The sequence below is a fragment of the Nanorana parkeri genome, unplaced genomic scaffold (genome assembly GCF_000935625.1).
Source record: "Nanorana parkeri isolate BGI_ZX_2015 unplaced genomic scaffold, ASM93562v1 scaffold31, whole genome shotgun sequence".
Classification (NCBI taxonomy): domain Eukaryota; kingdom Metazoa; phylum Chordata; class Amphibia; order Anura; family Dicroglossidae; genus Nanorana; species Nanorana parkeri.
In genome coordinates, this window is record NW_017306299.1 from 1,913,705 (window position 1) to 1,940,075 (window position 26,371).

General features: G+C 43.2%; 1 protein-coding gene across 1 annotated transcript in view; it reads left to right on the forward strand.

The window, feature by feature from the left end:
- The first annotated feature begins 3,153 nt into the window (after positions 1 to 3,153).
- LOC108796583 (calpain-13-like) overlaps positions 3,154 to 26,371 on the forward strand; it is an 88,274-nt gene continuing 65,056 nt past the window's right edge. Inside the window, exon 1 of the mRNA XM_018568083.1 lies at positions 3,154 to 3,390. Within this exon, the coding sequence (XP_018423585.1) occupies positions 3,154 to 3,390 (237 nt within the window). The remainder of the gene's footprint in view (positions 3,391 to 26,371) is intronic.

Below are 26,371 nucleotides of genomic sequence, written 5' to 3' on the forward strand. Positions count from 1 at the left end.
CCCCCCTTTAGTGGGGGGGGTGTTCAATAGCCAGTCTGCTATTGGCTATTTAAATTAAAATGCTGCTTACATTCACCTGTCGCCTGTGGAAGCTATCCAGCAGGAGAATGGGGCTGCGCAGGGGGTTATTTGGGGAGTCCATGCTGTTGTCAAACCCTCAACCATGGATAGGAGCGGTGCCTTCTAGTGAGGAACGCTCTGACGAGCCTTGAGCGAGAGCAAAGAAAAGAGAATACAAGTACAACCAGTGGTTATTTCAATGAAAGCTATGTTGGAAATGCAACAGCATATTAAAATGTACTGATAAGTCTTTTGAGCTGTAGATGGCGCTGTAGTGCAATGTTAAAATTGTGTGTATCTTCCTGCACTCCTTACCGGATATCCTAGGAGATGATGTCTGTAATAGGGTGCTTGTAGTGACCACGGAGGCACCGTGTAGTCAAGTAGTAATTCCAAAAGATGTCACCAGCACTCCAAAAGTAGATTCAATATATTTTAATGACAACGGTCATTCAAAATCACAAGTACTTTCGGGGCCACGTTGGGTCCCCGTCATCAGGATCAGACCCTGATGACGGTGACCCAACGTGGCCCCGAAAGTACTTGTGATTTTGAATGACCGTTGTCATTAAAATATATTGAATCTACTGTTGGAGTGCTGGTGACATGTTTTGGAATTACTAGTAGTGCAATGTTACTCTCTATGTGCATGCTTATATATGATACACAGCAAGTTCTTTTTTTATATATGTTTTCCTGCACAATGACATATTCATACATGAAATGGTCTTCTAAGCAAGTACAACTTAATTCAGCATTCCTCAAGATCTCAGTGCTTCAGCTAAACACATAACCAACAAGCTTCAGATTTAAAAAGTCTGAATATGACTTCCAAAATTACATTAAAGGGCATGTACACCCTAACAACAAACTCTTCTTATGTGGTCCCTTTTGATCTGTTAAATGTACCATTGAAAGCGTTTTGTAGTATGTGTTTGATAAATGCCAAGAATACCCGTTAATCCTGTTCTCTACCTGTGCTCCATTCTCGTCAGCTATATTGTACTCTGAGGACTACAGAACCATGCTCCTCTATGTTATAAACAATAGCAGAGGGACAAAGTCTTGCTGTCGTTTCCTATTTCTGTTGTCCTGATACAGTAGAGTGAGTGAGCGTTGTTAGCCTAGGACAGAAAGCGTGTTATCGGTAGGATCACCAGGCAAAAAGAAAAGAAGTCTGAGAAAAAGGAAAACAAATGCAGCCACCACATCATTGCAGCACTGGAAAGCTGCAATATACTCTATGACATTTCTATTTTTTGGTTGAAATATGTTTTAATAATTGTCTGCCCATCTACAGAAGATTTGGGCAGTATATAAATTAGCATTTGAAGGAGTTATAAAATCCCAGCATATAGCCTCTCCTGTTATAACATCAGCATTGTAATAGGAATACATAGCAGAGTTGTGTCTGATAACGCAATCAAAGCTTACCTAAACAAAATCCCTTATATGTAGGGAGTGTTGCCGTCTGTCTGCCCATCACTTCCAACATCTCCCTGGATTCCCGGCGTGCTTTGCGTCTCTTTCCCTGCTGCATGGTGTGATGTAATTACCATTTCTCAAGTCTACCTATCCCATCATGCATTGCTTCCAGCAAGCAGTGATAATGTTACATTGTTCAGAGGTTGAGTTGTAGTTCAGAAGGAAGACTCTGTGAGAGTGGTGACACCAGGAAACGAAATATATAGACACCGGCACTCCAATAGCAAGTCAAATACGTCTGTTTATTGACATATGAGCAGCATAACGAGATACACTCAATGCAACGTTTCGGGGGCTCGCAGGATCACCTTCAACAGGCAGAACAAGTGATGAAGGGAATCCTGTCAGACCCCGAACAGTCGCATTAAGTGTATCATGTTATGCTGCTCATACGGCAATAAACAGACGTATCTGACTTGCAATTGCAGTGTCGGTGTCTATATATTGTGTTTGATATTGACCACGATTGCCAACCGTCGAGAGCTGCAGTACCCACCCTCATTATCTTTGGAACAGCAGTTTCGAGTGTGATGGGTTCATGGACTTTGGTGACACCAGGAAGTGCATATTCACATTGCTGAGTGAAATTGTGTCAGTGCATTGAGGAAGTCCATCCTATTGGCACCTTTAAAGGAGAACTATGAGGTGAGTGATTTTCACTCATCCTCATAGTTCTAGCCGACCTGTGACAATGAAACTGTCACAGGTCGGCTCAGTAGATCGGGAAGTGAGCGAACACATACCGGCGCTCGCTCACTTCTCGATCCTGTCACTGCAGAGAGCCATGACAGAGGAGGGACTGGATTTCCCCCACTCCCCTCTCCGATCCTCCAGCGCTGACTGGCGGAACGGACGGGGAGGGGGCGGGTACAGCTCGCTCTGTCTCTAGATAGGCAGAGCCAGCTGTCACTCACGCAGCTGGGTGGATCCAGACATAATTGCCGGGATCCGTTTTAGCTGCGGCGTCTCAGTATACCGCGAGCTGTAGCTCGCGGTATACTGAGCTTTGGGTGACGGGAGGACGCTAGTTTGTGTCCTCCCGTTACCCTTAGGAGAACTATGGGGAAAAGCCCTAACCCCATAGTTCTCCTTTAGTAAGTAAGTTTACACACTTCTAGATGGATCTGGTTATTAGGAGTGAGATAAAACTTATGGAAATTCAATATAGAAATGTATTTTTAGCTTTTGACCATAGATGCCATTTAATGATACAAAAAAGAATAAAAGTTAAAAAGTTGACAAAAACCTTTAGCTGGATTTATTGTGCCCTATATAGTAACCCGATTTTACTGCGCTCTGATTGGAACATTACAGGCTACTGTTTTGCACATCATTGTTGCTCTTTTTCTCATGAACTAGGGTTGAACATGTAGCGTCTCTGTCTTTGGGCTGCTTTGTCTATTTTTAGAGGCAGGATGTATTCAAATCTGAAAGAAGATGTTTAAACAAATTTATTCAAAAGATGGCTCAGCTTCTTGTGCAAAACAATCCCGCTCGCAAGTCAAATCATTTTGAAAATATTCTTCTTCTCCAGGTAAAGTTCATCATTATCTCTGCACTGTATTAAGTTGTAGAAATATTTCTCTCTCCAGATAACGAGGTGCTACAATGCCGATCCCGGGGGTCTACCAGAAGGTGGCAGAGGGGCAGCAGTCTCAGAGGAAGATCGGAACCGTAGAAAACCCCAAAAAGTTCAAAGGACAAGACTTCAATAGCCTGCGGGAGATGTGTCTGAACCGGAGGCAGCTGTTCGAGGACGATGTGTTCCCCGCCAGCCTCTATTCCATTGGACAAGATCAGCTGTCCCAGGACAAACTACTCAGCATTAAATGGAAACGACCAAGCGTAAGTAACCTACCGTATGGGATTTGGGGGGATTCATCATGGAAGGCGCCGAGCAATAGAAGGGCAAAATAAAATAAGACATACAAAATACCCACCTGATAATCAGTTCTCAAAAAAGGTCCAATGGCATCCAAAGAGAATATCCCAAAGAACCCCCTCCGTTCCACCCAAGCCAGACCTTGCACATGTGTTTACATATTACATTACATTGCATTAATATATATATATATTTTAGTGTGCGGACACCCGGACCCGCACAGATCTGCAATCTGCAGGTTTGAGTGTGCGTATGACAGCATGTCATTGCGTGCAGCCGCTACTAGACATGTAAGCTGCGGGAAAAAACAGTTTGGTTCAAATATTTTGTTATTTCAGGAGATCCGAAATTCAATTCGGTTCGGGTTTTGGATGCGGGCAAAATCCGAATTTCCGTTAGTTTCGGATGAGTTTACGAAATTTTTTTGCGAATACCACAGAAAACCATATACAGATATTAATACTAAAACTGAATCTCCCAGACCTGAATGGCATTCTGCATATGAATCTCCAAATTGCATTCGGGAGCTCCCAAATGCCATTCGGGTCTGGGAGCCATATACATACAGTATATTACTGCTGAGGCTCCTAGACCCGAATGGCTTTTGGGAGCTTGGGAGTTAGGACCCCACTATATAGAGGTGCCTTGGCGAGGCATTGCGCCTTTCACGTTTTCTGCAGAAGACGTGTATCTAAACCTCTGCTTTTAACCTTAGCGGTGAGACAAGTTTTTTTGCATGCTGGCTGGTGAGTGTGCTGGGAAACTTTTTGTTTTTACGGGTTTGCACGCCGTATGGACGTGTACGCCTGTCTGAATGAGTCCCAAGACAGCCAGCACCTGTGACTATCTGAATACCTTAACAGTGACTGCATTTATTTGGCTCTCTTGACACCACCCAACAAGACAAAAGTCAACTTTAAAAATCAAAGGGGCCGAACAGCAACTGCATCCAATCAGATGTCATCAGTGTTTGTTATTCAGACAACCACAGGTATCACGTCTGTCTGAATACAATAGCCAGCAGTGCAGGTTCTTCCATTCACACTAGGATGGGGAGTCAAGTGATGAACAAAAGAATTGTACACATCATGTATGGCTAGCCTTAGATTGAGGAAGAAGAGAGTCCCCCAGCAGATCAGGGGAGGGATCTCATCTAATATCACACTGATAATGGTGTTCTATGGATACCTTTGTACAGTATAATAATGATACATTTCAGGGGCGTAACTAGAAATCTCAGGGCCCCATAGCAAAATTTTGTATGGGGCCGTGTGATTTCGATTTACCCCCTTTGCAGAGCCCACTTGAGATCCCACACAGCCCACCTGAGGGTGACCCTGCAGAGCCCACCATACACTCTCTATGGTGGGCTCTGTAGGGTCTCAGATGGGCTGGTCACACTCCTTACCTGTTCGCCTCCTCTTCCTCTACGATCGCTGATGGGCCCCCACCTCCTCCTCCGTCGCCGGGCCCGCCTCCTTCTCATCACCGGGCCCCACCTCCTCCTATGCTGCCGACCCCGGGCCCCGCCTCCTCCTCCATTGCTGGGCCCAGCCTCCTCCACCGCCGCTGCTGGCTCTCACTGACTCAGCAGCGGCTGTGGAGAGGAGGAACATACTGCTGCACAGATCACTGTTAGTGATCTGAACAGCGGCGTGTTCCTCTTCACAGCCAGCAGTATGAGATGCCATAGCGACTTAGGCGGCCCACACGGCATCAGGGATGTCCTGGCCATGCTCCCCTGTGTCCCAAACCCCAAAGCGGCTGCCTGGGTCGCCATGGTGATTGTTACGCCACTAATACATTTATTACATTTTGCTCTCCATAATGGATACATTCTCCAAGGCTCTCCAGATGACAAGGAATGAGTGTTCACGTGTCTTTGGGTGTACTTGAGCATGTAACAAAATACATTTACACTGTTGAGACCGTGTATATGGTATGAGATTATCTTGTATGATTAGCTAATATTGAACTGTAGGAGCTCCGATGCGGCACAATGGGACACCACAAACAAATATGTACAAATAAGGTGTGCACCAGCGAAGGTTTGGTGCTGTTCATTAATAACATATTGTGACAAGGCGATTCTAAAAAAATAATAACTGCCTGGAACTGATCCTGATACCAACTGCTGGAGGTCATTCTGCAATACAGATATTCCAAATGTTGGCACTGGATGACTTGAGTGGTGCTAACGTTTCCATTAGGCCTCATTCACACTGCTAAGAGCCGATTTGTGCGGCATGCACGGCCATATCGGGCCGCTCCCGGGAAGGAAAGGTGCTGCGTGTGATTGTACACAGCAGCCTGTTCTTCTCTATGGAAGTACGCTGCCGTACGCTCACCCGAGTGGCACATCCATGTGGGTGGGATGGATCCTGTCTGCGTCTGAGCACAGACGGCTGCGTACTCCCATAGAGAAGAACAGGCTGCTGTGTGGAATGGGGAGAATGGGGAGTGCCAGACTGGTACACAGTGCTATTGCTGGTATACAGCCCTGTATGGCTCTATATAGGACAATGTAGGTCTATACCCAATCACCAAAATCTCATATAAGCTTTAACAGGTTATTATAATCTCAAAAGTTATTTGTAGTCATTTCATTTAAATAATAGCTGGTGGTCCTGCCATGAAGGTCCTTGTCTTGGCACTTCCTCTTACGGAGTGACAACTCTTTCCCAGTCGTGCACCTATGTTGCAACCCTCGATAGATAGATATATCTTGCTGCACTCCTTACCGGGTTTATTTAGCAACCTGTAAATCACACGTGGGTGCTTGCAGTGACCAGGGACGGCACCGTGAAGTATACAGCGATTTCAAAGGCTGTCACCAGCAGAACGTAATGCCAAGTGACACAGCAAAAAACCAAACCCAGGTTATTGCAGTGTCATTCTGAGCCTGATGGGCGCCCTGTGTGACTTCGAAAGCGCTTGTATGTTGTCACCCTGTCACTTGCCCCCCCCTGGTGGAGACTACAAGGGTCGTGCCAAGACACATGGCATGAACATGATCACTAAAAAGAAGCCGTTCCAGAGCAATGATTGCATTTTGACCACCAAATGGAGCTGAAGAGCATAGGAAATAAATATTTTCTTTCAAAGGAATGATAGGGATAACAATGAAAGGTCATTCTAAATTCTGGCCACTAGATGGAGCTAAGGAGCATTTGCTTTTCAGGTTAAACGTATGTACGGTAAGCTAATACTGCATTCTGACCACTAGATGAAGCTGACCAGCACAGGAAATAAATAATTCTTTCTAATGCTCCTCAGCTCCATCTAGCTCCAAATTTGAGCCTCAGTTGCACTGCGTGTGCAGAATTTAAGTGGGTGTGGTGCCACCCCTGGCAACAATGGGACCTAGCCCACGGTCTATGTGGCCTATTGGCAAATCTGGCCCTGGTGTTGAGACATCTGTTACCTAATCTAATATACAGAGTTGCCCAGATTAAGATATAGAGAAGTGAAGACACAGGTGTGGTGTCCAGATTAATATCATATTACTGTATAATATTACAGAACACCGCCCACGTCCTCATTTCATTAACATAAGGGGAGGTGTACAAGGCTGAACAGGGCAGGGCTGACACCACTGCTTGTGATTTCAGTGCAGCACAGGCAGAGTCGGCAGCAGAGGCAGAGTCGGCAGCAGAGTCGGCAGCATATTGCTGCATATTAAAAGAGACTGGACATCAGGGCAATGTTCATGTGTTGCAATGATGTACTAGATAATTTTCTTTTTTTAATTTCGGATTGACATACACTTGAAGGAGACCCTGCCAAGCTTTTAAAATACAAAGGCCATTGCCTACATGGCATCTGCCTTCTAATATTGGTCATGGATGTCTCCATCTTGTACAGACCCAGCCGCCAGTATATCCTATAGGCATGGCTTGGACTGTGTCTCCAGCCCTTGGAGGTATTTACTTAGCTGCCTGTGTTGAGGGTGTGAGAGAAGTCAGAGTTAATTGATATATTTGTAGCAGTATAAGCCAGGCCGGTTACTCTGTAATATGATATAGGCAGTTACCGCGGTGCCGGAGCATAAAAGAACCAACCTGCTCTATGTGAACCTGGCTGATCTAATTCTATGTACACATCTATAGCGGAGGCTCTAAAGTTCACTGCAGTTTTCTTCCTTGTCACAGCGCAGATAATCCTGAACACAGAGGATTAGTTTGATGTCTCAGCTCTTCGGGCCAATCAATACCCGCGCACCCCCCGGGGGAATCGGCTAGAAGAAATTAATGGAACTGACCCTGGGAGAATAGCTGATATATCTGCATGCTAAGTAATGTGTCATTGCAACACTTCCAGGTATTCATTACCTATCCTAGTACTCGACAATGTACTCCTAGTACTCGGTCCTGAAATGTCACTTCTGTCCGACTTTGTGACTGTGATCTCACATTCCACAAAGTCGGATAGAAGTGACATTTCAGGACCGATCAGCTGTTCCAGGGCAGATCGGTTCTCCTGCACATACCCCCTGCGATGCCCATCTGCCCTGGAACAACTGAGAAAGCGTTGGAATTCTTCACCTTTTGCCGGTCACTCATTCCACCGCCGAAAAAGTGGCTGTGATTACGTTAAAATGTGTGACCACGTCACTGGTCACACATTCCAACCCAGTCACAATCTTTGATAGAACACCGGCTCTGAGATGACAATCATGTAGACAGGGCCAGCCTTAGGCCTTTAGGCGCCCTGTGCGAGAAAGCTTTACAGCGCCCCTCGGTGACCACACCCCTCAGTGGCCACACCCATTAGTGGCCACACCCGCAGTAACCACACCCATTTATCACCCATATTTTTGGTAAAATATAAAAAGACGGGGTCATGTCGGGTAAATAATTGCTGCACAGTTGCAGTCTGCTCACTGGCAGAGAGGAGACTGAGGAAATGCTTCCTCCTGCCTGCAGCTCAGCCTAGCCAAAATAACGTAGCCTCCATTCACATATAGCGTTTGCGTTTCCCGTTCGGTTTTCCATGCAGAGATTTACAACTGCACAGATTTCACTTGTGTAGTGTTTAGCACTTCTACTTTGCAGCTCTGGTGGTGCCTGGTTCAAATCCCAGCCAGATCACTATCTGCAAGGAGTTTGCATGTTCTCCCTCTGGGTACTCCCCTCATTCAATAGACAAGCTGGAAGGTTAATTGGCCCTGTATGTATACATGTGAGATAGGGACCGTAGATTGTAAGCTCCTTGAGGGCAGGGAACCTGTAATAAATAAATACTACCCTGTTTCCCCGAAAATAAGACCTTGTACTATTTTTGGGAATTGCTCAAATATAACACCTACCCCGAAAATAAGACATAGTTGTGACCATTCCCAGGGCTGGTGGTGGCATAAGGGGGAACTTGAAGAGCCGTGGGAGAGAATCAGCGGTGACAACGAAGCCAGCACTAGAGGAAGCGAGGTGGCAGTGGAGGGAGCAGAGCCGCATAAGCCGATGCCTCTTCTATAGCGCCGGGTTCCGGTAAAAGGCGGAGTGATACCAAATGCACTCCGCCTGTGAGGAATCTATAGTGAAAGTGCTCTTCGCTCATTCTGGCCAGTGATTGGTTAGCAAATTGCTCTTGGAAAGGTACGGCACCCCTGATTGCCCTGAACACCATATTTTCTACATGAATACAGGTAGACTTGTCTACATGAATAAGTGTGGATTGTTGTACATTAAAAAAAAAATAGGACCTATCCCGAAAATAAGACCTAGTGTGTTTTTTTGAGCCAAAAAAATATATAAGGCAGTGTCTTGTTTTCGGGGAAACACGGTATATGTAAAATGCCACATTTATGGCCACAAAATGGAGCTGAGGAGCTCCATTTGCTCCTTGGCTCCATCTAGTGGCCATAAAGCAGTGTTACATGGTGATATTTAAATTACATTGGACTTTATTGGCCTAAGAACATTCGTTTTGTGCATCCATTCCCATACAAAGAACATTTACAAATTCGCAGGGTAAAAGGCTCTGCAAATTGTTAATATACAGACCCCTAAATCTTTCATCCAACCTCTAATGTATTGTACTTGTAATATAAGCCATGAAGCCATATAGGAACTGGAGTGATGAAAAAAATTATGGCTTTACATTTTTCTGCATATTTATTTGTCAGGGTCTGTGTAAGTGGGGTAATGGAAAAGGGGGGGAGGTTTTGGTATGGTTGTGTCCACTGCCTTTATATTTTGTACTAAAAGGTGACCCTCTCTCTCATTTTAGGAAGTTGGGAGGTATGCATTCAAACTTGTAAAGTTACTGAAAGATCCACGTTAAGCAGATTAAAAATAAGAAGCAGGAATATTACGGCCCAAGATTTAATGAGAATGCTCTCCTGCTCCTTCCACACTATTGACTGGAGTAGGTGTCACTCATGTCTCTGCAATATATTCCAATTGCTGCTCTAAAAGATGTGTTTTATCTCCCCAACTGAATGATTGTATATCATCACCACTAGTGTCTGGAGAGACATTATATGACTACATATTCCAGCTGTTCCATGTCTGATATGGATTAGATGTAGAATCTTCCAGTAATCCACATAGGAGGCAACAATCCCTAGATATATATTGTCATTGCTGCTACTATTAGCAGTATTTCCGGTTCATTTGTAAGAAGATAGCATATTTTCAGTGTGTACCATTTTTAGTTTTTGCAACTCGCGCTTAAAGATATTTTTTATTATGAGTTTCAATTTTGACACCTTAGCTGTGTTCTATTTTCATAATTATATTCTATATACAGATTCACATGTGCTCCCTCTGGGGGTCATGTGTGTTTTAGTTCGGTCACCTTGCTCAATGATTCTACTATAGCCGCATAATATATAAGGTTGAAAGAGACACACATTTATCAGGCCGGATAAAACATTGTCAGTGCACGACATATTTGGTGCACCTTTTTTTAGATGTGCCAAATAATAGTTCAATTTGAAGGGATGAAAGGAAAGATGCACCTTGTACACCAATTGTAAAAAAATCCCAAGCGTGACTTTTCCCCACACAAGGTTTCACGATATGCTTCAAAAATATAATAACTCCTAAAATGAATTTGTACACAATCTTGTTTTATGCAGATATAAAATTGATGCATGACAAGGGATTCCCAGAGCACTGTGGGTTAACTCAAGAGACAGCACGGCATATTGCTAGCAGTAGATATATGCAATAAAAAGTTACATCTACTTTAACTATTAACAAAAATGTCTCTTATTTGTGTCACTCGGCTGTAGATCCTCAAATCATCTCTGAATTGGTGCTGACACTGTCCTTCCTTCTGGAGGGGGGCTACTTCTGTTCCTCATGGTCCCTGTGTGTGTTGTAAAGTAGTCACCGCTCCAAGCTCATTCCTGTGATGGACTACAATCTCAATACAAATGAGTAAACTAATCATGAGGTTGTAGTCCATCCCGGGAATGAGCTCACCGTGGGGTGTCTGGTTTCGAGTTGCATGCACGGGGTTACCCAGCCAACCCAAAGGGAACACACACGCAACACCCCGAGAGCGAACCCCGCCTACATTTAGTTTGGATGAGCGTACGGCAGCATACTCCCATAGAGATCACAAATCACATGCAGCACCTGTCCTTCCCGGGAGCGGCCCGATATGGCTGTGCACACCGCACAGATCTGTACGGGCTGGCTGTAAGGCCTTGTTCACACCAAATGCAGAGCAAATCCGGTCAGGTTTCTGCACACGCACGCTAGTCTTTTAGATGCGTTTTTGCCGTGTTTTTTATGGGCTCTTTTTGGTAGAAAAAACTTCAGTGCGTTCCAGGCATTTGCATGCGTTTTTGATGCGTTCCGGAGCAGCCTGCTGCAGTTTTTTCACCTGCTCTGGATCTGCTCTGCAACTGCACGCTGCGATGTGAACTGGAGCAACAAATACCATTGGAATACATTGGACGCAGTTTCGATCCGGTCTGCAACTGATCTGCTCTGCACCTGCTCCGCGCTTGGTGTGAACAAGGCCTTACTCGTGTGAATGAGGGCTAAGTGAAACAAAGTAATAATATTAGAGTGATTGTTTTCTGTAGAAAGGATCACCAAGTTAATATTTAGTATTTATTTTTAATTTAAGTGGCAAATGTTTAATCATCAAATGAAAATGTACAGATTATGTTTACTCATTTCTGGAGGAACATTGTGTCTGCAAACAAATATTCATTGAAGTGACTGTATCAAGCAGTGTTCCTTCATCATTAGTCAAGTGACTTCATTACGGCATTATAATGTTTCTTTAAAGTGTTATTTAAGATATTATAGTTCCATTTTTTTTTTTATAAAAACAAATACAGCAATAGGAACATTGTATCTGCAAACAAACATTCTTTTAAGTAACTGTATGCAGTAGTGTTCCTTTCTCATTAGTCAAACACAAAACCTTGATACAGTTCAGCATGTGATTTGCTTAAAGTGATATTAAAGCAAAAAGTATTTTAAGTGCTGATGAAATCCCTTACAATGGACGCTGCTCCTTGATGTTTAAAAGTTTTAGCTTCTTCCAGAATCAGCTGGTCCCCTGAGCACCAGCCCTGATATTCTGTTTTAGGGTGGCTCCTTGAAGGGTCCTATGGAACCACCCGTGTGTGTGTGTTACACAAACACACAGACACAGCAAGGCAAGACAATCCCTTCTCCCTTCTCCATTCTCCGTGCTAGTAGATGAACGGCTGCTGGAGACTGCTCTGACACTTGTGATCTTGTACTGGACAGGAAGTTCAGGGAAGCTGAGCTGATATAGTTGGAGCCTTATGGGAACATGATGACTGTAAGTGCTTTGGCAAAAATTTAAAGAAATACTTTGCTGGGCAATGTACATTTATTTGATCTGAAAAAAAGTTTGAGAGTTTAATACTACTTTATATTACATTCTGTAAAATTGAAATAAAAAATTTTGGGAGAGTAAATCCTGGAAAGTAAATCCTATTCTAGCGGAAGGAATGGAGGCCAGCAGCATTGTGGATAGCTGAGAAAATTGCAGTTTGTTAATATTCAAATTAACTTGGTTAGAGGAAGATCCCATTTTGTAAAGAATGGAATTCAGTCATGAGTCTGTAGGTCACCAAAATGAAAATGTTAAACCGAAAATAAAAAATATGTTCTAATTTTTTTTAAATATTTTTTTTTATTGATAACATTTAATTTTGTTATATTTTATTTTTATTGATTTTTTATTTATTGATTTTTATTAAATATTTTCATTTTTTAACTTTACTGTTGGGGGCTTGGGGAAATATTGGGGGTCTAAACAGATCCCTGATATTCACCTTTTAAAATAGCCAAAGAGATTAAAGACACATGGGTCTATTCACGAAGCAGCCGAAGGATCTGGCCGTAGCTTCGGCCAATCCTTCGGCCCCAGGACCCCTTCGGTTCAGTAGAACCGAAGGGCTGCTTTATGGGCTATTCACTATAGCCCGTACAGCTCCCGAATTTGGCCGAGCGGCTGGCCGAAAGCCTGCTTCTGACAGCTGGGTGGAGCCAGCCGTGATGTTGCGGCTGGCTCCGGCCACGTGGCTGGCGATTAATAATTAGTCAAGCAACATAGATTTCTGGATTTTAGCCCCACCCCCCAGGATCCGACAAGATGGTGGTCCTTCCTGTGCAAAATAATGAAATCCATGACAGCTGGTGAGATGATTCAGAGTCAAAGAGATTGATTTACTAAAGGCCAATGGCTGCTCACTTAGCAAGGGAATTTTCATTTACCTTAGTGAATGTGGTGAAAGCTCACTTTGCAATAAATACCCAATCACCTGTAAGGAAAATAAACAAAAAAAAGTATTTTTGCTTGTGTAGCCCCATCTCCTTTTTTGAGGTGGCTACTAGAAATGTAGTGATTGCCGGAGCTGTAGTCAGTCTGCCTGCATTATAGTGGGCATTTATTTGGTTAATTCCAGGTGTCCTGGCATTGATTGTACCTACCTGGGTGGAGGGTGACTATGCTGCGGTGTGGGACAGCCAATGAGGGACACTGTGAGTGTGTGTGCTGTTCACCAGCCAATCCCTGGGGCTCTTTTAACCAGTTTTGCATGCTGGGTAAGTGCTTAGATACTCGAGGGAATTGCCATGTGCTCAGCTCTAGTCAGGTGCCAGCCATGGTTTAGTCCAGGTTGGGGTGCTGTCCAGCCACCCACCAGGCTACGCCTGGAGGTGGGGATGATGGAGTGCGGGAAGTGTCTCACTAGGCCTCAAGTATGGAGGAGGCCTGTGTTGTTGTCAGAAGATGAGAACCAGGGAAGCTGGTGGCTGCTGGAGGTGCCCGGAACATAGAGGACCTCAGGAGCAAGTCTGGTGTCTCTCTTGCTGAGTATCTGTGCTCATCCATGCTCAGCTGTAGCTCAAATACCTATTCAGTTATGCTACAAATGGATCTACACTGAATTACTGAGTTGGACTGGTGAGTCTGGAGTCTGTGTCTGTTCTACCCTGGATGTCTAGGATCCCCATACCCTCTCTCCTAGTATGGAGTGGATATCAGCTTTGTGGGCACTAGAGGGCAGTTAATGCTAATGGGGCAGCTGAATACTAAGACACCTAGCAGGGACATCCCGAGGCCTGGGTGACACCCCACCAGGACGTCATTGCGCATGCGCGGCCATCTAACTGATGCCTGTCGGCGGCCATTTTGGTGATGGACATCGGCAGCGATAGGAGGGGACGTTCACCCGGCTGGATGAGGTATGCCGCCAGGTCCCCTCCTCTCTCCTGTCCATGACCGAGTGCCTGACTTTTTAGAGAGGGTGACACCAAAATGACTGTCAGTCATCTTGGTGTCACCCCTCCAATGTCACCCGGGTGCGGGCCGCACCCCTCCCTGCACCCCTCTTGTGACGCCACCTAGACAACTACTGATGACCCGGGTTATTCTGATGGCTCCTTTGGGGGTGAGCGTTACACTTGTACACGATTGGATGATAGAAGTCTTTCACTAAGTTAAGGTAAAATCACCTTGCAAAGTGAACGGCCTATTTGCCTTTAGTAAATCACCCCCCAAAATGTTTATTTATTCCACTCGGTTCATCTAATTATAATATGTACTCAAATCGCTTTCCACAGAAGGCTCGGAAACCATCAAGCGATGTCAGTCATTCCCGGCAGATTGTTTTTGTTTTTTCTCGGAATACATTTTCCTCCCTCTACATATTTATACTCTCCAATGAAAATTTTAAGTGTTGTTAAATATTTATTCAGTGCCAGGTTGGGCCATTGTCTCCTCCGGCGTTGCTCCTCTCAGGGCTGTGCGGCGGTGGAACGGTCCCGCGTCTCCATTGTGAAGGTCACTTTCCCGGGGAGTTAATTGCCAATCGCATTCTCATTATAGCGGGATGTAAATACCTCAATTTATTGTGTTTACTCAGAGTCACTTTTCTCAGGTGCAGCGTGGCAGCAAAATATTGAAATGATGAATTTTCAGGGATGCAAATTCTCAGCGAGAGAGAAAAACAAATCACTTTACGGGAGAAGGAAGGGTGACACCTATGGTCACTTTGTGTATGGATTTTGAAGAGTTTAAAGTGTATCTAAGCCCAAAATTAAAAAAAAGTCATACATTGCAGCTAACCAGTCCTTAGAGGTGGAGGATAAATTAACCACTTGCTCCCCGGAGCAATTTCTTAATTTCTTACATTTGTACACACATGATAAAATCTGAATTTTGGCTAAAAAACAGCTTTGGACCCCCAAACAATGGGGGGATATATTTTCTGAAAGCAGAGGCTCTGTAGAATTACAAAAAAAACAGTTCCAATTTTTTATGTCGCATGGTATTCGTGCAAATGTTTATCAAAGCAGTATTTTTAGGATAAAATACACTAAAATGAAATTTAGTGCACAGAAACAGAATATAATACACAATTTTTTGGTAAAATATAAAAGACGGGGTCACGCCGGGTAAATGGATACCAAACATGTCAAGTTTTAAAATTAAGCTCGCCCATGAAACCACAAAAAACAACAATGCCCCAAATTTCCCGACGCTTTAAAAGCTTTTAATGATCATCAGTTTAGTGTTACCAGTGACTGATGGCCCCAGAATTATTGCTCTCACTTGGACGTTCGCAGCGACATGTAACATGTGCGATTGGGTTCCTTCTGATTCGAAATTCAGACGAAATTTCGGAGATTTCGGATGTATGCGAATTACAGATATAACGAATGCAAACGAATCCGAATTTCCGATTCCAAAATTCGTTAGCGGTAATCTGTAGACATTGGTTCTGATGAAGGGGCGTGCCCCAGAAACGCGTAAACCATTTATCAATACAGGGATCGAGGTTACTGGTGTTTTACATCGCTCCAGATTCTCCCTGCCAGGGGTTCTGTCCTCTCACCTTATTCTACTGGTTTTTATTCTACCCAACTGCTGTAAGTACAGCCTTAGAGCTGCGTGTTTTTACTATTAAATAACGTGTTTACACTATGGAGGCGCTCTCTTTTGTTCCTTTTCTCATAGACTGATTGTCCATCTAATCTGTGGGAGCTGCCTCCATCGTGTTTGCTGTATTTTTACTGCTGGGCTCTTTTTGGATTTGAAGGCGACGGTATTGTTTTGCAATTTAATCTGTAGACATGTGCAATTAATTTCATTCCGAATCGAAATTTGGATGAAATTTCTTAAATTCAGAGATTCTGATGTATCCGAATTACACATATAACAAATGCAAACGAATCCGAATTTCCGATTCCAAGATTCGTTAGCGGGAATCTGTACGAAATTTCGCTTGCAGCAAAGTGACATTTGAGAAAAAAAAAATGTTTTTTTCTCAAATGTCACTTTGCTGCAACTAACGAACGAAAAGGAAAACGAAACGAAAATGTGTACAGACTACCGCCAACTAATTTTGCCCGAATCCCTAAACAAATTGAATCCCGAAAAATGAAATAACGCAAAATCCGAATCAGAACGTAACGAAACAAATGTTTTGCCGGTGCACATGTCTATGGTCCAATGTTCGTTTTTGCTTCTAGGCGCATTCCGACAGGTGTTTGCGTTGTATGTGCGTGCATATTGGGGGGGGGGGGGGTTGGATGGAGGACTTTAAACATTTTTTATTTTTTTTAAATGTTACTTTTATTATTATTTTTTTCTTACACTCAACTTTATTGCCATCACACAGGGGGCTAACAAGCAGATAGGATGTGACACATGTGCATATAGCTGCCCATTGTTTAGGGTGTTGGGAGAGCTGCATATCAGGAAATCAAAGGAGAACCAATACACCATTATATTTAGCAAAATGAACTGCTCCTTCAAGGTAGCTTCTAGAGAAATCCTCATAGAGCGGAGCCCTACTTTAAGCACTGGCAGATGGTGGCCGGGGCTTAGCATGCTCTCTGAAATGGAGCGGGACGATCTAAGAAGCCGAGCGGGTCATTTCAGACTATGAAGGAGAGGACGACCTTGCAGAGGAAAGCTCTGCGGACGGCTGTGTTGTGAAGCGCCCTGATCTTCAGCCGCCTTCCTTTTCCTGACGTTTTCACCGGGGGCTCCCATGCAAATGATGAGCATGCAAACGTTCCGCCGGGCGCTCAGCCTACCTTCAAGTGCACATCCCGCTGTGAAGGGGAAGCGGGGTGACAGATGCACTTAGCTTACCGTTGCAGAGGTAGAGACCGCAAAATCATCAAAGCGATTCCGCTTTTATTTCGTAACCACGAGCCGGCGTGAGTTCTGAGCTTCGCCTCCAAGATAAACAACGATGTGTTCTCAGAGTTTGCATTGCAAAGTTTACTTAGAAGTCACATTTACATTTGTCCACATCTGCCGAGTTTTCACAGTGGAATCTCACATACAGGGTTCTAGGTTCTGGATCCCCACCACGGCAGACGGTGCAATCAGCACCTCTACTGAATGACTGCTGCAGTAACATTAATTGCACAATGTATTCCTCTCTCGACCTTTTACCCAGATATTCCCTAAACTGCCCTCTCTCTGCCCCTTTACTGAGATGTTTTTGTCTTCCTCACTCGTGGCCTCATCCGGTATATGATGGCAGGATTTTTCTAGAGCTGCCTTCCAACTCCAGAATCTTATCCCATGTGCTAATAGACTTGTTCTTGATGTGTGCACCATGCACACATCTAAAATGTCCTCTCCAGCCATTGTCATCTCCCTTTCTCACTGTAACTAGTGTAACCACCACCCATCCCCTTCAGCTAGTGCCATCTCCCTTTACTACTGTAACAGGTGTAATCACCTCCCATCCCCTCCAGCTACTGCCATCTCCCTTTACTACTGTAACAGGTGTAACCACCTCCCACCCCCTCCAGCTACTGCCATCTCCCTTTATTACTGTAACTGATGTAACCACCTCCCATCCCCTCCAGCTACTGCCATCTCCCTTTATTACTGTAACTGATGTAACCACCTCCCATCCCCTCCAGCTACTGCCATCTCCCTTTATTACTGTAACTGATGTAACCACCTCCCATCCCCATCAAGCACTGCCATCTAATATGTCCATTTTAACTTGAGAGATACTTACATTGCCTATTGCTGTAATCATTGCTTTCGCATTTTCTCCCTCTGTCTCCTGAAAGCTTTGGATGCATATAATTTTTTTTGGGGGGGGGGGTAGAGAATTATCGCATTGTGGCTTGCTTCCTTTTTTTTTGGGGGGGGGGGTAGAGAATTGTGTTCTGGAACTACCTCCTAATACCTGTGCAGTGTGGGATCCCACCATTCAGTACATCTCCAGCCACACTCATGTGATCAGGTTCCAAAAGATTCCGTCATGCCTGATGAAGGAACCCTGAGTGGCCCCGAAACGTTGCTTTATGATGAGATGTGGGTACATCAATAAAATGACCACTCGTTAAATCTTTACTTTGGTGTGCTGGTGATATACTTAACTATTTCATGTGATCAGATTGGGATGTGATGTGGAGCCGCCTTCACTGGCATATAAACAGATTTCTTTCTTTGTATTGCTTCCTCTGCTTTCTGTACGACATTCATTTGTTGGGTTGGGGAGGGGTTGTCATCCGCCACATACAATATAAACTCATGGATGATATATCATCCATATCACAGTTTTGGTGAATGTGAGCGCCTGGACAAGATTAGAAGGATTAATGTCGTGTAAAATGATCTCCGCTTCCCTGTTTCCTGTGCGTCTTTAAGCATGAATCAGTGAATTATTTTTTTATTGTCTTCTCACTTTCCGCCACTTTTTACAACGGAGTTAATAGCGTGTAAAATGGTTAATTTATTTTATCCCGGCATTGTACACTAATGTGCGAACAGACTGGTAATGGCTGGGCGCCATCGGTAGACGCGGCGAGATAAAAATATTACATGCAATTTTTAAAGGGTCCGTCCAACCAAAACTGGTGTTCACCCCACCGCGTGGAAACGTGTCGGTGGGCTAATCACCTTCCCTGTGTATGTGGTCAGAGGGAGAGTCTGTTTTTATTTTTATTATTATTATTATGACAAATACAACTATTATCATAATTATTATTATTAATAATAATAATAGTAATAATGATCTAATAATAGTAATAATCATAATGATACTAATAATAGTAATAATCATAATGATATTCATGATAATAATAATAATATAATTATGACTAGTACTATTATTATCATAATTATTGTTACCATTATTATTATTATTATTATTATAGCCATAAGTGTTTTTGCATACTCCGTGAGGGCCAGTTTATACCTAGTTTCTTTGCAGTAACACATACATGATTCTCTTCCCTAGCTTCCTGATTGGCCAGCTTCCTGACCAACCTGGTGACGAGGATGCACGGAGCCAGCTTCCCAGCCAATTAGGAGGCCAGGCATTGTGTAATGACTCGCCGCTATGCTTCCTGATTGATCATAAAGCTGGCCAATCAGGAAGCCCGGCGGCAAGTCATTACCCCCCCTCACCCCACGGCTTCCTAATTGGCCAGAAGGCCGGCTCCATGCTCCCTCATCACCTGGTGGATGGAGACGGCTTCCCTGCTAATGGCTTCCTTAATGGGACTGTCGGTATCGGTATTCAGTATCGGCTCTTACTCGTTTCGTTGGGAGGCTTATTCAAAATGGAAGTCAGTGCAACACATTGCAGCCCACTTGGTGGCCTACCAAGCATTGCAGTAGTTCAACACAAATAGTGTAAGTGAGCCCTAAGATGCTTCTATGTCGGCGTTATACGGATTCATAAAATAAATAAACAACACGTTGCAGTGTCCCCTCTGTGCACCTTCTCATGCTGCACCTCATAACATCAACATGGCCAAATAAATTATATATAAATCCACATTCATAGTAATGAAATAAAGGACCAGCAAAACAAAGTGTAAGAATCCGCTAAATGATTTATGGTATAAAAGTAGCATTTTATTACTACACGAATGCCATAATAAAAAGCCCTAACAAAATAAAGCTTCCCAGTTTATGTAATAAAAGGCAAGAGGTATACAGCGCAGCAATGTGGCGACTGTAAATAAAATGTTAAAACAAGCCACCGTAAACGCTTTCTAATAGCCATCGTAGCGATACATAATCAAATTTCAGAGGGACATAAATATAACTTATAAATTATACTTGTGAAAGGCCCTTTAAAGCCGAACTTCAAGCAAGAAGTAATATACACACTTGAAAAAACAATCTGGGGAACGCCTTGCTTGCCAAAAGGATTTATAATTCTGCATAGCCATTGTTGTAAACCAGGCAGCCCTGATCCCCAGTGCAGTGAAAGCCCAACTCCGGGCTCAGGTTCCTCTGAGATGACCACCCCCTTCCCTCTCTTGAGTCCCCTGCCACAGTATTTTATGCTTTTTTTTTATTATATACTTAACTTTTTCCAAAGTCTTCAGGTCGGTCACATGGCATGCTGGGTCATCTTCCTTTTCAGTTTTTTTTCCTGGCGGTGGTTGGTCCTCCAGATGTGGGGATCAGCAATGACATAATGATGCCACCCCTGCTCTGTGCATAAATATACTGTAAAGTGAAGGGGCAGGCCCATGGTGTCTGCAGCTGCAGTATCTCCACAGTCTTCATGGGTTAAATAAGGCCCGGCTGAGGGAATTTTGTGACCAAAAAAGAAGTACTGTGGGTAAATACTTCAGATTGAAGGTAAGTTTTGCAGCCTGAAATGCTTTTTCATTTTTAGGACCTGCTGGACTTGGGCTATAAGCAATGCAACTTGACCCAGGAGTCTGCTGATAGGACATTAATAGAATATGAGCACACTGATGAGTCATCCCTCTGCTCACTTTCTTTTCCTGTCAGCGTGTTTCCTGTGCTGAACTGTTAATACATGTGCCAATAATGCCTATGGGTGGCTGGATGTAAGCAGACGTGTCCGCCTATATCTGACCACTTCCATCCATCGGACCAAATACAAAGCACTTCAGTTACAAAACTAACACCCCTAGATGGTGCTGATGAGTATAGGATTCCCTAATGCCCAACGTTATTATAGAAGGATGAGTATAGGATTCCCTAATGCCCAACGTTATTGTAGAATGGATGAGTATAGGATTCCCTAATGTCCAACGTTATTATAGAATAGATGAGTATAGGATTCCCTAATCTCCAACGTTATTATAGAATAGATGAGTATAGGATTCCCTAATCCCAACATTATTATATGAATGAATGAGTATAGGATTCCCTAATGCCCAACGTTATTATAGAATAGATGAGTATAGGATTCCCTATCCTCCAACGTTATTATAGAATAGATGAGTATAGGATTCCCTAATGTCCAACGTTATTATAGAATAGATGAGTATAGGATTCCCTAATGCCCAACGTTATTATTGAATGAATGAGTATAGGATTCCCTAATGCCCAACGTTATTATAGAATAGATGAGTATAGGATTCCCTAATGTCCAACGTTATTATAGAATAGATGAGTATAGGATTCCCTAATGCCCAACGTTATTATAGAATGGATGAGTATAGGATTCCCTAATGCCCAACTTTATTATAGAATGGATGAGTATAGGATTCCCTAATGCCCAACGTTATTATAGATTGGATGAGTATAGGATTCCTTAACGCCTAAAAAGATGGCGTCCAGGTCCACTTTCTGACCTGAATGGATGTGGGCAAATAAAGGCAGATGCACAACCGTTTACATCTGGCCCCCCACAGTAATTACATGAGTCAGAATCAGAATGGACATCCGTCATGTCATCCTTCATGACATCCGTCTTCATTCAACCGTCTACATTCTGATCTGACTCGGCAAGGAATCCATCTTCTGCAATGGAATGTACTGCAACCTTTTAAAAGTGGCCTTAAGGAGCTGTTTCGATTGGCTTATATTCAGCTCAGAACTTGCTTCTCTCCCCATACAAATCAAAAGGAATGGAAAAACAGCGGGAAGCAAGTTGAGGAGCAGCTTAGGAGGTAAAATGCACACGTCAATGAACTGTCAATGATCTCAGAAGCATCTTAAACTATCGCAAATGCAAGCAGAATTCACCTGAAAGCACGCTGCATTTGCCCATTAGAGATGAGACTGGGCTTGGTGTGAACCCAGTTCACCTGCGTTCACCCAAGCCCACTAAAAACAGTGACCACCACCCATTCCTCCTGACCCAATCAGTGGTGGCAGTTGTGGCAGGGGCATTCCCTGCCCTTTGCGACATATATGGGAAATGTGCACCTCTCTACAACTGATTAGGTCGGGAGGATGGGGTGGCAGACATAGTTTTGAGCGGGCTTGGGTGAGCTTGGTTCACACCAAGGCCAGACTCATCTCTAGTGGGAAAATGTAGCATGCTTTCATCACTATTTCCCATCAACACAAGCCCAATGCCTGTCAACGCAGACCCAAACAAGGCATGGACAGCATGGTCTGTGACACCACATAGAAGAATGGTGGTGCAATGACAAGAAGGATTATGGGCAATATGATTTAAAGTGCAGTTTCCCTTTAAGCGCACATTTTATAGAAGTTTTGAGGACCGTATGAAAGCCCAGACAGTATATAAAAAGTAAAAGTCATCCCAGGTAGAGTTGGCAATCAGAAATGTTATTTTATCAGCCGAGGATGCGGAGGAGAGCATTCTGTACAGCTCGGTGATTACACCAAAGCGGCTTCTAAAAGAGTGCAAATGAAATAATCACTTCACCTCTGAATAAGACACTGATGAAAATCTCTCCTGTAATTGAGAGGAAGGCAGCAGATTATAATCTGCACTTATTGTTACGAATTCAGACTATCAATAGAACATTATATGGAAGGTTTAGAGATGGAACATAGCGCCGCAATTGTTCCCATTCACTCCATATTTTATGTTCTAGCATCGCTTTATTTCAATGTATATCCTATTGGAGATCTTTTAGTAGAACCCGACAGGTTAAAGTTGTTTCATCTCTCTGTATTTTTTGATTTATAAGAGGTTTTTTTTCATGGCATTTATTATAATAAAATGAAAAGAGCTTTTTTAATCTAGCAATATACGTCCAAGAATGGTCGATGGGCATCATATACTCACAGTTGTCTTTTGCCCCAGCTTTGGAACGCTCTAATCGCACAACCATTCCTATTTAATAGGAAATGATAATTTAGGGTCAGGTTCATTGATTGATTTTTGTTTGATACTTAAAACTTAAAAGTACAAAATTTGGTGACAAAGTGTCTATTTACACAGTTTTTTTATGTACAAATCACAATTTTGCAAAAAGTATGGCCAGGGTCGGACTTTGCACAAAGCCAACCAAGGCCCGGCTTTGGGGCAGCAGGGGTGTGGAATTCCCATCTCCCAATGCCTGTGACATGCAGTTCCAGGTGCCGGGCGGGTAGTTGTTTTCTACATGTAACCCTGCTTTGGGCAAGCGGAGCTAAATGTACAGCGGGGAAGCCGCCGCTTGTTTTGTACAAGTGATCTAGTTCTCTAGTAGTTGGCGGGTAGGGGGGCGCATTGAGAAACCTGGTCTTGGGGCAGCAGAGAGAGTAAATCCGGCCATGAGTATGGCCACACAGTGTACCAGGCAGTCAATGAAGGGTTCTGTCTGCTATTGTGTAGTAGACTAGACATGGGTCAGTCAAGAAAGTAAAGGTCTAGGTAGAAACCATGGTGGGGCCACCATGCCATCATTCTTTTCAACAAAACCTTTTAACATTATAATGGTGTTTAAAGATTGATATCATTTTGTAGGTAACGGTATACAGGTGCATGTTGTTTGCACTAGTTACAGTTAATGCCAAGTGACAGCTTACATTGTCAGCACTTAGGAAATATACCTTCTCACAGGCATGTACCATTATCTATACTCAGGATCTAGCAATATACTTTGTTTTTTTAATTCAATATTTATCTTCTTTAATGGTGGCCTTCTCTTCTTTTACTTCAGCTTCCATCTTCTGTTACCAGTCTACCCTTCTCCTGCACAGTACAGTGCTTTGCAGATAGGGTCCCTTGTTAAAGTGCACCTAAAGCGCAAACTTTTTTTTAAATTTAGACACAGTAGAGAATGGTTGGACCCACTGTCAGGTTTTTTTTTTATTACTGTGATATAATTGTTAGGTTTCCCCTGAAAAAACCTTGTCTCATCTCATCCTGATTAGATGAGATACACAAAACAGAATTGGATAGGGCTTTTTGAGATGAGACAACAAACCACAATACAGTTGAACCAGTTTTAGAAGAATTTACAAAACTTTTATTGACATAGAAAACATTAAAATATATATGGACACTCATAAAAGCAAGTCCCCGTTGTTGGCAAAGGATTATCAGAGGAGCATGACTAATTAATTGCATCTATTGTACAAAACTCATATGTGTCTGTGTAGGTTCTCATTCATCCAGGTCATGGTATATCTGTATAAAACGAAGTCAAGGCAACTGGACTTGCTGTACTTTTCTTGAAGACGTTTCACTGGTCATCTAACCAGCTTTCTGAATTCAGAATGACTTGTACTAAAAATTATCCGGGAATAAATACTAGAGGTGCACCCAAATAGAAATTTAAAAACCGAAACGAAACCGAAATAAAAACAAATTGTCAGGCCGAAACTGAAAATGTTTTTATTTAAATGTTTTCAATTTTTTTAAATATTTTATTTTTATTTATTTTTTATAAACTTTTAAATTGTTTTAATATTTATTAATTCATTTTTTATTAAATATTTTTATTTTTTACTTTTAGGGGCTCCAGGGAAATATTAGAGGTCTAAAAAGACTCCTGATATTTCCCTTTTAAAATAGAAAAAGAGATTGAGAACACAGAGTCCTCAATCTCTTTTTCTGCAGCCCCTGTTATCAATAAACAGGAATCCCCTATACTGAGTGTTCCTGGTCATTGATCACATGAGAACATTGTGTGTTTACTATAACTACAACTATGAATGAACATGAGAAGATGTAGATCACTTCCCATTCATTCATAATTGAGGATATAGTACACATACTAGGCATGCACAGATACTTTTCGACTACCAGTGCAGATACTTGGCATTTTCACGAGAACTACCAGGGTTGCAGCGGTTGCAGCTGGGACCTGGCTCTGGCACTCCACCACTGTCCTGAAATCATTAGTCTGTATTGTTTTAGGAAAACTGTCACATGACACTAACCAAAAATGTATCAGTACTCGTACTTGCAAGTACCAGTACTCGCAAAACTGGCATCGGTGCATCCCTTTATTTATATTTATAAAAACAAAATCGTACATTAAAACAGAGATGTACTAATCCCAGGAGCTCCGTGTGCTCCTTACACATGACAGCTGCCTCCTAATTTTTGAATTTTCCTCGAATCTAGTCTTGGAGCTCAAAAGTATCGGTACATGTACTGTACTTGCTATCTGTGCAACCCTAACACATACCATATCCTCAATTATCTACAAACACTCACTCTCCTCTCTGACACGCTCACAGGAGGGTGAGCGGGGCGGTACGGGGAGGAGAGCTCAGTCTCCTGTGACAGCGCGGGTTGTCTCCGCCCACACACCGCTCTGCCGGACTGTGGTAGGCGGCTGAGCGGTGTGGGAGGAGAGACACCGGCCGCTCACAGCGCTCTCCTCCCGCTGCGCTCGGCCGGCTGTCACTTTCCTCCTCCCCGCTGGGACACAGAGCAGCGCCCAGCGGGGAGGAAAGAAACTTGGGATGCGCCGATATATCGGCAGGAAAATGGCACTTTCGGGCATTTAGCCAAAAGTGCCATTTTCGGCCGATATATCGGTGCATCCCTAATAAATACACATACAATGCTGTTTTAACATCTCTCTCTGGGCAGGTTATTAACACCTCCCAGCTCCAATTATGCATAGGGTTGGGACTAACGGATTATCTGGATTGGAGCAACATTCACCATATTTATTCCCAGATAATTTTTGTACAAGTCATTCTGAATTGAGAAAGTTGGTTGAATGACCAGCGAAACGTCTTCAAGAAAAATACAGCCAAGTCCAGTTGCCTTGACTTATTTTTTACAGATAAAACGTATATGATATTAAGCACTAGATGTTATAGAGTGATTTCACCAATGTTCAATAATGCCACCTTTAACGCGCCCACCCCCCTTTTTGTTATTACTCTCTATGTCTCCCTTTAGTGAAATTCATCTTTTCTATTTGTCCTGGTGATCATTGCCACTGAGACTGAACTTGATGAGAATTACACATTTTTAAAGTTGTCACTGAAACTGGATGTTAGGGGAAACCCTTCAGTAGGAGAGTGTGTGAGGGTTCTCATATATCCAGGAATAGCTAAAGGTAGTCACATTCAACTGAACTTGTTCTGAATAGATGAATAGGTCTTGTAGCTTCTCCAAGCCACTTCTTTAGTTTTGATAAGAGTCAGGAACATACTCCATCATTAATTTCCACACAGGTAGCACGGACAAATTCATCTAATCACCATGGAATGTGTCAAGGCAGATGCCGATTTTCCAAGAACAGTATAGGAAGTGGGAAAGTTGTGGAACCCCCCCCCCCCCCCCCATCAAAATAACACAAAAACAACAAAACA